The 12466-nt window shown below is 42.6% G+C and overlaps 1 protein-coding gene across 1 annotated transcript in view; it reads left to right on the top strand.

The window, feature by feature from the left end:
* LOC144378827 (acyl-coenzyme A synthetase ACSM1, mitochondrial-like) overlaps positions 1–11997 on the top strand; it is an 89094-nt gene extending 77097 nt beyond the window's left edge. Inside the window, exons 5-6 of the mRNA XM_078074731.1 lie at positions 9836–9955; positions 11674–11997. Of these exons, the coding sequence (XP_077930857.1) occupies positions 9836–9940 (105 nt within the window). The 3' untranslated portion in view covers positions 9941–9955; positions 11674–11997. The remainder of the gene's footprint in view (positions 1–9835; positions 9956–11673) is intronic.
* Positions 11998–12466: the final 469 nt, after the last annotated feature.

Genomic DNA, 12466 nt, shown 5'->3' with positions numbered 1-12466 from the left:
GAGGATCCCAATCTTCTGGTACCGGTTGAGACCTGATTTATGACCTAGGATGTGATCTATTCTGGAGAATGTTCCATGGGCACTAGAGAAGAATGTGTATTCCGTTGCTTTGGGATGGAATGTTCTGAATATGTCTGTGAAGTCCATTTGGTCCAGTGTGTCATTTAAAGTCTTTATTTCCTTGTTGATCTTTTGCTTAGACGATCTGTCCATTTCAGTGAGGGGGGTGTTAAAGTCCCCCACTATTATTGTATGGTTGTCAATGTGTTTCTTTGCTTTTGTTATTAATTGCCTTATATAATTGGCTGCTCCCATGTTAGGGGCATAGATATTTACAATTGTTAGATCTTCTTGTTGGATAGACCTTTTTAGTATGATATAGTGTCCTTCCTCATCTCTTATTACAGTCTTTGGTTTAAAATCTAATTTGTCTGATATAAGGATTGCCACCCCAGCTTTCTTTTTGTGTCCATTAGCATGGTAAATGGTTTTCCACCCCCTCACTTTCAATCTGGGGGTGTCTTTGGGTCTAAAATGAGTCTCTTGCAGACAGCATATCGATGGGTCTTGTTTTTTAATCCAATCTGATAGCCTGTGTCTTTTGATTGGGGCATTTAGCCCATTTACATTCAGGGTAACTATTGAAAGATAGGAATTTAGTGCCATTATATTGCCTGTAAAGTGACTGTTACTGTATATTGTTTGTGTTCCTTTCTGGTCTATGTTGCTTTTAGGCTCTCTCTTTGCTTAGAGGACCCCTTTCAATATTTGTTGTAGGGCTGGTTTCGTGTTTGCAAATTCCTTTAGTTTTTGTTTGTCCTGGAAGCTTTTTCTCTCTCCTTCAATTTTCAATGACAGCCTAGCTGGATATAGTATTCTTGGCTGCATATTTTTCTCATTTAGTGCTCTGAATATGTCCTGCCAGTCCTTTCTGGCCTGCCAGGTCTCTGTGGATAAGTCTGTTGCCAATCTAATGTTTCTACCATTGTAGGTTACATATCTCTTCTCCCGAGCTGCTTTCAGGATTTTCTCTTTGTCTCTGAGACTCATAAGTTTTACTATTAGGTGTCGGGGTGTTGACCTATTTTTATTGATTTTGAGAGGGGTTCTCTGTGCTTCCTGGATTTTGATGCCTGTTTCCTTCCCCAAATTAGGGAAGTTCTCTGCTATAATTTGCTCCAATATACCTTCTACCCCTCTCTCTCTTTCTTCTTCTTCTGGGATCCCAATTATTCTAATGTTGTTTCATCTTATGGTATCGTTTATCTCTCGAATTCTGCCCTCGTGATCCAGTAGTTGTTTATCTCTCTTTTTCTCAGCTTCTTTATTTTCCATCATTTGGTCTTCTATCTCACTGATTCTTTCTTCTGCCTCATTTATCCTAGCAGTTAGCGCCCCCATATTTGATTGCACCTCATTAATAGCCTTTTTGATTTCTACTTGGTTCGATTTTAGTTCTTTTACTTCTCCAGAAAGGGTTTCTCTAATAACTTCCATGCTTTTTTCAAGCCCAGCTAGTATCTTTAAAGTGATGATTCTGAACTCTAGATCTGACATCGTGCTAATGTCCATATTGAGTAGGTCCCTGGCAGTCGGTACTACCTCTTGTTCTTTTTGTTGAGGTGATTTTTTCCGTCTTGTCATTTTGTGCAGAGGAGAATAGATTAATGAGAGAACAAAATGCTAGCAGGGTAACAACGTCCCCAGAAAATATACTCTAAACAAATCAGAAAAGACCTGAAGCAGTGGGAAAAGAAAGAGAAAGAGAGAAAAAAGAAAAAGAAAGAAAAAAAGAAAAAAGAAAAAGATAAAGATAAAAACAGGAGCAGAACAAAACAAAACAAAACAAAAACAGAATGTGATCAAATATGATCAGGCTGGTTTATAGATCAGTGCCACACACTAGATTTTGGGTGTATTTTGGTCTGTTAAAAGAAAGTCCCTCCCAAAATTTTAAAGAAAGAAAAACTTATATATGTACAAAAATAAGGGTTGATATGATGAAGGGATGGAATATGACTGTAAAGATGGAAATTATAAAAAATTTTAAAAAAGGATTTGATAAGTTGTTTGAAAAAAGAAAGAAGAGGATTAAAAAAAAAGAAAGAAAGAAAAAAGGGAGAAAATGTGATCAGGCAGGGGAGTAGAAAAAAACCATACACTAGAGATTTAGAGTATATTTTGATCTGTTAGAAGAAACTATCTCAAGATTTTAAAGAGAGAACAACTTATATATATATGCCAAAAATACAGGTAACTACTATGAAGGGGTAGAATATGACTTTAAAAATGAAAAATAAAAAAATTTTTTTTAAAAAAGGGATTGATAAGATGTTGGTTGAAAAAGGGAAAAAGAAAAATTCAAAAAAAAAAAAAAGACAGTTAAAAAAAATAATTTACTTTGAAAGACTAAAGAATCATGGTAAAAAAGCCATGAATTCTATGTGCAGTATTCCCCTAGCGCTGGAGTTCTGCCGTTCTCATTGATCGGTAAACTTGGTCTTGGCTGGCTGTTCTCGCTGATCTTCTGGGGGAGGGGCCTGTTGCCGTGGTTCCCAAATGTCTTTGCCGGAGGCAAAATTGCCCCGCCCTTGCCGGTCCGGGCTAAGTAATCTGCTCGGGTTTGCTCTCGGGAGCTTTTGTTCCCTGCAAGATTTCCGTACAGCTTTGGAGGCGGAGAGTGAAAATGGCGGCCTCCCAGTCTCCGCCCCGGAGGAGCCGAGAACTCGGGGTCCCGCTCCTCAGCGAGCCCCCAGAGAAAAGCAGTCAGTCACTCCCGTCTCCCTGGTCTCCGGCCAGACTCCGCGCTCACCCGGCCTGTGACCGCGCCTTTCTATCTGGCACCCGACCCCGGGTGGAGTCTCCAAACCCAGCAGATCCCCGCGGTGCGCTCCCGCACCTCCCCTCCCGGGGGAAGAAGGTGAGTCTCCCCGGATCTGCCGCTTGTTGGGTCCCTGCTGGAGGAGCAGTGGCCCGACTGTGCCGCGGATCACGGTTTATGGCAACCCCGAGCTGAGAGCCCGCGCCTGGGCTCCGTCTCTGCAGCCGGCTTCCCTGCTCCGATACCTGGGAGCTCTGCCGCACTCAGGCACCCCCGGTCTTCCTGTGACCCCGAGGGTCCTGATACCACACTGTCCCGCGAGGGTTCCACCCCCCACTTCGCCACCAGATGACGTCCCTCAGCGGAGCCGACTTCTAAAAGTTCCGATTTTGTGCTCCGTGGCTCTATCACTTGCCAGAAGTGCCGACGGAGGCCCCTCCCCCGCCGTCTATCCTCCCGAATAACGCCTCGGATTCACTTCTCCGCACGTCCTACCTTCCAGAAAGTGGTCGCTTTTCTGTTCAGAGAGTTGTTGCTATTCTTTTCTTCGATCTCCTGTTGAGTTTGTAGGTGTTCAGAATGGTTTGATCCCTATCCAGCTGAATTCCTGAGAGGAGACGAAATCCAGGTCTCCTACTCCTCCGCCATCTTGCTCCGCCCCCCCATTTGTTAATCTTAAAGCTTCTACCAGAGAGGCAGGAAGTCGTAGGGACTCTCTATAGGGACGAAGGTGCTGGCAAGCACCATTTTTGCATTCTCCTGTCTTGTGGGTGACAGTGCTTCTGGGCACCATTTTTGCAAGCCCCACACTCCCAGCCCACTAACTCCTGTGGGAGGACCTTACTTGGCACATCCCAGCTGTAGCTGGCCATCCCAGCTAGGCTGACTGCACACCCTGTCCCCGTGCACCACAGCGTGGCCTGTTCTGCCACAGCCAGCAGGCACATGCAGCCCACACAGGAGATGCCTCTTGGGCACCTGGCTCTGGTGGCCAGGAAGGATTGCAGGGTCTGAAATAAAGAGAGAGTGCTTGACAGGCTATCTTCCCCAGGGCACTGCACACACAGCAGACTGAAACATGCCCCCAGTCTTTGTGGAAAAGGCCTATTTTCTTGTCCTGGAGCTTTAGTCTGAGGGGCAGGCTTCAGGGGTGTCACACAACTAGAAGTTACAGAGGAGCTCCCAGGGAACATGAGGAGGAAGATACCATATGAACATCGTCCCTTGGCCTTGCCACAGTTTGCTGATACGTCCCAGAAAGGAGCTTATCCATAGCTTTAAAGCCACAAGTTTTGATGCTGTGGCCCAGAGGACACCCTAGAGCTCCTGTTCTGGAAGTCATCAGGGTTTACAATTGTGGACTCACAAGACTGTATATATTCACATCCTTGAAAAGCTGCTGCCTGAGGATCTGGCTTACAATTAGTCTGAAACTAGGTGCCACCTGAGATCCCTCCTTTTGGAACAGTGACAGGTCTTCGCACACCCTCAACAACCAGGATCTATCAAGAGCAATCAAGTTACTCGACAATTACAAAGGTCCAAGAAATCATCAAAAGCCAGAGCAAGGTTGAAAGATAACTTTCATCTTCTACACAGCCACTCCTTCAAGACTGGGAGAAATTGCTGTTTCACCTAATACATAGAAACAAACACAGAGAGTTAAGCAAATCAGGGGACAGAGGAATATGTTCCAAATGAAAGAACAAGAGAAAAGGTCAGAAATAGACCTTAATGAAATGGAGAGAAGTAAACTACCTGATAAAGAGTTGACAGTAATGGTCATAAAGATGTTCACCGAACTTGGGGGAAGAATGGATGAACACAGGGAAAATTTCAGTAAAGAGATAGAAAACATGAGAAACATGAGTATTAAACAAGTCACAGAGCTGAAAAATACGATAGCTGAGCTGAAAAAATACACTAGATGGGCTCAATAGCAGACTGGACAGAGAAGAAGAACAGATCAGTGACCTGAAGATAGGGCAATGGAAACCACCCAAACAGGGCAGTGAAAAGAAAAAAGAATTTTAAAAAGTAAAGCTAGATAGATTAAGGGAACTATGGGGCAACATCAATCTTAATAATGTTCGCATTATAAGGATTCCAGAAGAAAAAGAGAGAGAGAAAAGAGTGGAAAATTTATTTGAAGGAATAATGGCTGAAAACTTTCCTAACCTGGGAAACAGACACCCAGCTCCAGAAATCATAGAGAGTTCCAAATTAGATGAACCTCAAGAGATCCATACCAAGGCACCTAATTAAAATATCAAAAGTTAAAGAGAGGGTATTAAAAACAGTAAGAGAAAAACAATTTGTTACATGCAAGGAAACCCCATAAGACTGTCAGCTATTTTTCCAGCCCAAACTTTGCAGGGCAGAAGGGAGTGGCATGATATATTCAAAATGCTGAAAGGGAAAAAATTGCAACCTGTGAAGATTATCATTCAGAATTGAAGGAAAGATAAAGAGTTTTCCAGACTGTTATATATATGCAGGATGTTGTATGTGAAACTCATTTGAATCACAAAGCAAAAATCTATTAAATGTTTATGTGCCCAATATAGGAACACCTAAATAGAGGAAGCAAATATTAACAGACCTAAAAAGAAATTGACAGCAAACAATAAGAGTAGAGGATTCTTTTTTTTCAAGATTTCATATATTTATTTGAGAGAGTGGGAGTAGAGCAAGAGAGAGAGCACAAGTGGGGGTAAAGGGCAGAGGGAGAGGGAGAAGCAGACTCTCCGCTGAGCAGGGAGCCCAGTGCAGGGCTTGATCCCAGGACCCTGAGATCATGACCTGAGCCAAAGGCAGATGCTTAACCGACTGAGCCACTCAGGTGCCCCAGTAGTAGAGGATTCTAATACCTCTCTTATATCAATGGATAGATCATCCATACAGAAAATCAAGAAGGAAACATTGGCCTTCAATGACATTTGGAGCCAGATGGACTTATTTGACACAGAGAGAATTCCATCCAAAAGCAGCAGGTTATACATTCTTCTCTAGAGCACATGGGAAATTTTCCAGGATAGATCATATGTTAGGCCAAAAAACAAGTCTCAATAAATTTAAGAGATTGAAATCCTATCAAGAATTTTTTTCTGACCACAATGGTATGAGACATGGAATCGATTATGGAAGAAAACTGGAAAAATCACAAATATGTGGAGATTAAGCAACATGCTACTGAACAATAATTGGATCAATGAAGGAATCGAAGGAGAAATTAAAAAAATATCTAGTGACCAAAGAAAATGGAAATGCAATAGTCCAAAATCTATGGGATGGAGCAAAAGTGCTTTTAAGAGGGAAGCTTATAGCAATACAGGCCTACCTCAAGAAACAAGAAAAATCTCAAATAAAGAATCTAACCATACATCTAAATGAACTAGAAAGTTAAGAACAAATAAAGTCTAAAGTTAATAGGAGGAAGGAAATGTTAATCAGAATGGAAATCAATGAAATACAGACTAAAAAGACCATTGAAAAGATTAATGAAACTAGGAGCTGGTTCATTGAAAATATAAACAAAATTGACAAACCTTTAGCTAGACTCACCACGAAAATAAAAAAACAGTGGGCTCAAATAAATAATGTCATAAATGAAGGAGAAGAGGTTACAACTGATATCATAGATAGAAAGGATCATAAGAGACTACTAGAAAAATTATACACCAACAAACTGGAAAACCTAGAAAAAATGGATACATTTCTAGAAACACACAATCTTGCAAGACTGAATCATCAAGATAGGCTATCTGAACTTACCAATTAATATCAAGGAGATGGAATCAGTAATCAGAAACCTCATAAGAAACAGAAGTCCAGGACAAGATGGCTTCACTGGTGAATTCTACCAAATACTCAAAGAAGATTTAGTACCTATCCTTCTCAAACTCTTCTCAAATATTGAAGAGGAAGGAATGCTTCTAAACTTATTTTAGGAGGCCAGCATTACTCTGGTACCAAAACCAGATAAGGATACCACAAAAAAGAAAATTACAGGCCAACATCCCTGATAAACATAGGTGCAATAATCCTCAACAAAACATTAGCAAACCAAATTCAACAATATGTTAAGAGGATCATTTGCTATGACCAACTGGGATTTATTCCAGGGATACAAGGATGGTTCAACATCCACAAATCAATAAACATGATACACCCCATTAACAAAATGAAGGAAAAAATCATGTCATCATATATATATAGATATATGTATATATATCTATATCTATATAATATCTATAAAGTCCTAAAGACTCTACCCAAAATTGTTAAAAGTCATAAATCAATTCAGTAAAATTGCAAACAAAATCAATATAGGGAAATCTGTTGTGTTTCTAAACACCAAAAATGAACTATCAGAATGAGAAATTAAGAAAACAATCCCATTTACAGTTGCATCCATAAGAATAAAATACCTAGGAATATAATTAGCCAAGGAAGTAAAAGACCTGTATACTGAAAACTACAAGACACTGCTAAAAGAAATCAAAGAAGACCCAAATCAATGGAAACATATCCCATGCTCATGGGTTGGAAGAATTACCATTTTCAAAATGTCCATACTATCCAAAGCAATCTATAGATTCAATGCAATTCCTATGAAAATTCCAATGGCATGTCATGCGACCGCTTTCCTGGGATGAGAGCTGGGGTCTTGGTGTCAGCTGTCTGCTATCAACTGTGAACTATCACCTGGTCCTGCAACTGCTTTCCTGGGACTGGCTGGCAAGTGTGGCAAGATCCTCTCTCAGATCAACAGTGCGGGTGGACACCATAGGAGTCCCTGAAAGGCTCAGACATGGATGGGGTAAATGCAGGGTTCAGATGGAAACCGGGGACACAAATAGGGTGATTCATCACTCTTCTGTGAGGGCTCACTGAAGAGTAGGGGTGTGAACTTTCAGCTCTTAGGCTTAAGAGCAGGGCGCAGCCATTTTCATCCTGCCCATCAGTGCTGAAAGCCTTCAGGGAACAAAACAGCCACACCTATGGAGGGCAGATCTGTGTACACCTAGCCCCGCCCCCCCGTGCCATGGAGACCGTTTCCACTGAAACAAGTCAGCCTGAGAATCAGCACAGCTGACCCCTCCCCCAGAAGACCAGCACAAACAACTAGCTGGCACCAAGTTTATTGATCATAGAATGTTGCAAAGCTTCAGCTCTAGGGGAAATAGAATCTACCTTCCTTTTTTACTTTTATTCTTTTTTATTCTTTTTTTTTTTTCATTTATTTTCTTCTATTTTCCAATTCCTTTTTAAAATACTTTTATAATTTTTTTAATTTTTATTTTTACATATATAGTTTATATATTTTTAAAATTTTTTGGTTTACTTTTAATTTTTTATTTTGGGATCTAGAGTCTTTTAACAAGCAGACCTAAACACATCCAGGGTCTAGTTATTTTTTGTTTCCTTGTTTTTTGTTTTTTGTTTTCCTTGTTTCCTCCTCCACCCCCACCCCCACCCCCACCCCCCACCCCCACTTTTTTGTTCTTTTTTCTCTTTCTTCTTTTCTTTTCTGGACAAATGACAAGGTGGAGGAATTCACCCCAAAAGAAAGAACACGAGGTAGAATTCATGGCCAGGGATTTAATCAAGACAGATATAAGTAAGATGTCTGAACTCGAATTTAAAACAATGATTATAAGGAGACTAACTGGGCTTGAAAAAAGCATAGAAGAGACTAGAGAATCCCTTAGTGCAGAGATAAAAGAACTAAAATCTAGTCAGGCTGAAATTAAAAATGCTATCACCGAGATGCAGTGAAGGCCATCAAAATGAGGATGGACAAAGCACAGGAGCAAATCAGTGATATAGAAGAGAAATTATGGAAAATAATGAAGCTGAAAAGAAGAGGGAGAGAAAGGTAATGGACTATGAAGGTAGACTTAGGGAGCTCAGTGACTTATTAAAATGTAATAACATTCATATCCTAGAAATCCCAGAAGACGAAGAGAGACATGCAGGGGCAGAAGGTTTATTCGAACAAATTACAGCTGAAGACTTCCCTAATCTGGGGAAGGACACAGACATCAAAATCCAAGAAGCACAGAGAACTACCATTCAATTCAACAAAAGCCGACCATTGCCAAGGCATATCATAGTCAAATTCATGAACTACACAGAAAAGGAAAGAATCCTGAAAGCAACAAGGGAACAAAGGTCCTTAACCTACAAGGGAAGAGAGTTCAAATTCACAAGGGATCTGTCCATAGAGACTTCACAGGCCACGAAGGGTGGAGGGAGGGCCTGGGGTATGCATGTGCATTTACCCTGTGTGGCCACCAGAGAGCAGTGTGGCCTCAACCATGTGTGACAGAACACGATGCTTGTGAATGTGGCTCGCAGCTGGGGCTGCAAGGTACTGAGCTCTTCCTACCTGCAGGCTCATTTTCCCTCATTAATTAAGGACGCTGAGACCCTTTTTTTTACAGAGAAAGAAACAAGCATAAGGAGATTAAATAAGTTGCCTGATCACAAAGCTGTTAAGTGGTGGAGCCAGAATGGGAATCTGAGCAGTCTGGCTCCAGAGCAAGCATTCATTGATTCACTGTGTGCTGAGCACCTACTCTGGACAAGGCCCTGTGCCCTGTAGAAGCGACATGAATAATAGGAACGCAGTTAATCACCACCATTGATTTAATGCCCACAGAACTCTACCTACAATAATAGTGAAAATGGTGATGATAATGATAGGAATAAAAATCAGTTGAAACGAGCTTCGTGGTTTATATGAATGATCTCGATGAATCTTGAGAGCCATGCCCTGAGGAATGAAGCCGTGCTGTCCCCACATCAGAGAAGGACATGGAGGCTGAGGGAGGTGAAGTAATTTTCCAAGGCAGAGAGTAGAAATTGGAAGTATGGACACTGGTCCTGTTCTTTTCCAGAGGCTCAACTGTCAACTTGTTTTTCCATTTACTTAATACACATTTACTTTTTAGACTCTACACTTGGTTGCCACTCCCCCTGAGCCTCCACTCTGGTTCTGTGCTGCAGGTGGTGAAGGCATTTATTGTCCTGACCCCGGAATTCCTCTCCCATGGCCGGGACCAGCTCACCAAGGAGCTGCAGCAGCATGTGAAGTCAGTGACAGCCCCATAGAAGTACCCCAGGAAGGTGAGTGAGGGCAGAGGGATGGGGTCTGGTCCCCTCCAGTGGGCCCTGGGCTCTGCTGCCCCAAATCTCCTAGGGTCGCTGAGGTGAAGCTGATGTAGCCCATGGAATGAGCATTTTTCTCTACTGAGGAAGCATTCAAATTAGGGATTTGGGGGGGCTCCAACTCAATCAGAGGGAACCTCTATCCTGTGTCAGAAAACGAAAAGGAATCCGTGGCTGGCAAGTCAACCTACATAAAAAATCAGACAAGTGCCTAGAAATATCCAAGAAGTTTATTTGTAATCTTTCTTTAAAAAAAAAAGAAAAAAAGATTTATTTATTTATTTTTGAGAGACAGAGAGAGGATGGAAATAGAGGAAGAGGAAGAGAGAGAATCTCAGGTAGACTCTCCGATGAGCACAGAGCCTGACACAGGGCTTGATCTCATGACCCTGAGATCATGACTTGAGCGAAAATCAAGAGTTGGCTTAAGCAATGAGCCAGCCAGGGACTCCTGAAGTCTATTTGTCATCTTTCCAAATCTGAAGAAGAAATTCAAATCAACAGATGCCACACTTTTTTTTTTAAATATTAGTCGTAGTAAGAAATACATTTTAACTTGCAACCCAATATATATAGAGAGATCCATAACAAAGGAAAGTTAACAAAGTAATATTTATTCTAGTCTACATTATGATAGTTTTTATTCTACTTCATTTCTTTTCCATGCCATGTGCAACTTATGAAAATGATCAATGATAGAGAAATGATTAAATTATTTGTGGTATTTGATATTATATAATTTAAAAAGTTGATGCAGACCTTTTATTTGTAACATGAAAATAGCACAGTATCTTATTGAGAGAAAAAAAGCTGTGAATGAATATATATATTATCCTACTTGTTGAAAAACAAAGTTGGAAAGGATAACGTGTGCCAAAAATTGAACGTGTCCTTCTTTTGTAATAATACGTTACTGAGCTTTCTGAGTGTTTACCTTTGAGACATAAAGGTAGATAGCTAATATTTATTGAACATTTACTATGTGTGCCGGGCACTGGACTCAAAGCTTTACATGAATTATTATTTCATTTAATCCCCCCAAACCTGAGATGGCATAAGCATCCATTTGACAGACTGGAAATGGGGGAGGCTGAGAGACTCACAGTAAATGGCCGGAGGTTGGAGTGAAGAAAAGGGCAGAGCTGAACTCAAAGCCAGTGTATCTGAAAACGGAGTTCTTCCTTCACATGTAAGGCTCTGCTGCCTCCTAGAGAGTAGACTGGAGGCTGCATGCCAGTTAGGATGGGCTGATGTTACTGTGAGGAACTAGGAGCCCCTCGTCTTAGTGGCTCCTACTAGGGAAGTATCTTTCTTGCTCCTGCCACATGTCCGCATGGCCTTCCTGGGACCAGGATAAAGGAGCACCCACCATAGGTAACTGCCAGGTGCTAGAAGAGATGGCCAGAGTGGATGCCAGACCCAGTTGTCCCAAGTGTTCTGTTCGAGGTGGCACGCCTCACTCCCACTCACATCTCACTGGTCAGAGCACGTCACAGGGCTGCATCCAACTTCCCGGGTCAGGGGACACCCTGACATGCCTTGGTGGAGCCTATTGGGGCCACCACATGGTGCCAGCCCGTCTGGGGGACTGTGCAGGGGCAGAGGAGGAGCCTGGGGCATTGGTAAGAAATGACAGCAGGACTAAGTTGGAATGGGTTTGCTTTATCCTTGACCAGGTGGAATTTGTCTCAGAGCTGCCCAAAACCGTCACGGGCAAGATTAAAAGAAGTGACCTTCGGAACAAGGAGTTTGGTCAGATGGAATCAGCAAAAGCCTCAGAAACCACTGTGTCTTCTTCGCCAAATCCCTGGCTGCCTCAGTTTCCTCACTATGGGGAGGGTGAGGAGGGAAGTGTTGGACATTGATTTTAAGAGCATCAGGAGTGCTCACATTCCAGCATTTTTGTTCTTTTAAATTACTATCCGTTACTCTCCTGCTTCCAAGTCCCCGAGTGAGCGCCCAGTATGTGGCTGGGGTAATAAACTGACATCAGCATCGAAGGGGACTCGTGTTGTGCTTTTATTCTGTGAATGAACCAGTGCTAAATGCTGTCCCTCCATGATTCTCCCCAAGCCCCATTGGAGAGGACTCTGGGGCCAGATTCTCCCCCCTGGTTCCAGGGGCCCTGGGTGACTCCTTTTGTCTGTTCAACAAGCACAACACAGAGGTCTGGGGAGGGACCCTTCCTTGGCCCCAGGTGTCCACCTCTGCCTGGCTTGCCCATGCCCTGCTGGAGGGTGAGGTCAGGGCCAGAGCTAGTGAGGTGGCTGGGGAAGGGAGAAGGCGCCGAGGGCAGCCCAGCCTGGTGATTCCACTTGCCTGCCAGACCATTCCTCACCGCTCCATCCAGCATCCCATGGATCTGCTGCCTCTGTATGCTGCTGCTTCCAGGTCCCAGCCTGCACCAGCTTAGGTGTGGGAGGGAACTGCCCTGTGGGGACCCAGGAATCCTGCAAGACTCCTCCAGCC

The sequence above is a fragment of the Halichoerus grypus genome, chromosome 6, assembly GCF_964656455.1.
Source record: "Halichoerus grypus chromosome 6, mHalGry1.hap1.1, whole genome shotgun sequence".
NCBI lineage: Eukaryota > Metazoa > Chordata > Mammalia > Carnivora > Phocidae > Halichoerus > Halichoerus grypus.
The sequence above is the reverse complement of the archived record's forward strand: the minus strand, read 5'-3'. Positions and strand labels throughout refer to the sequence as shown.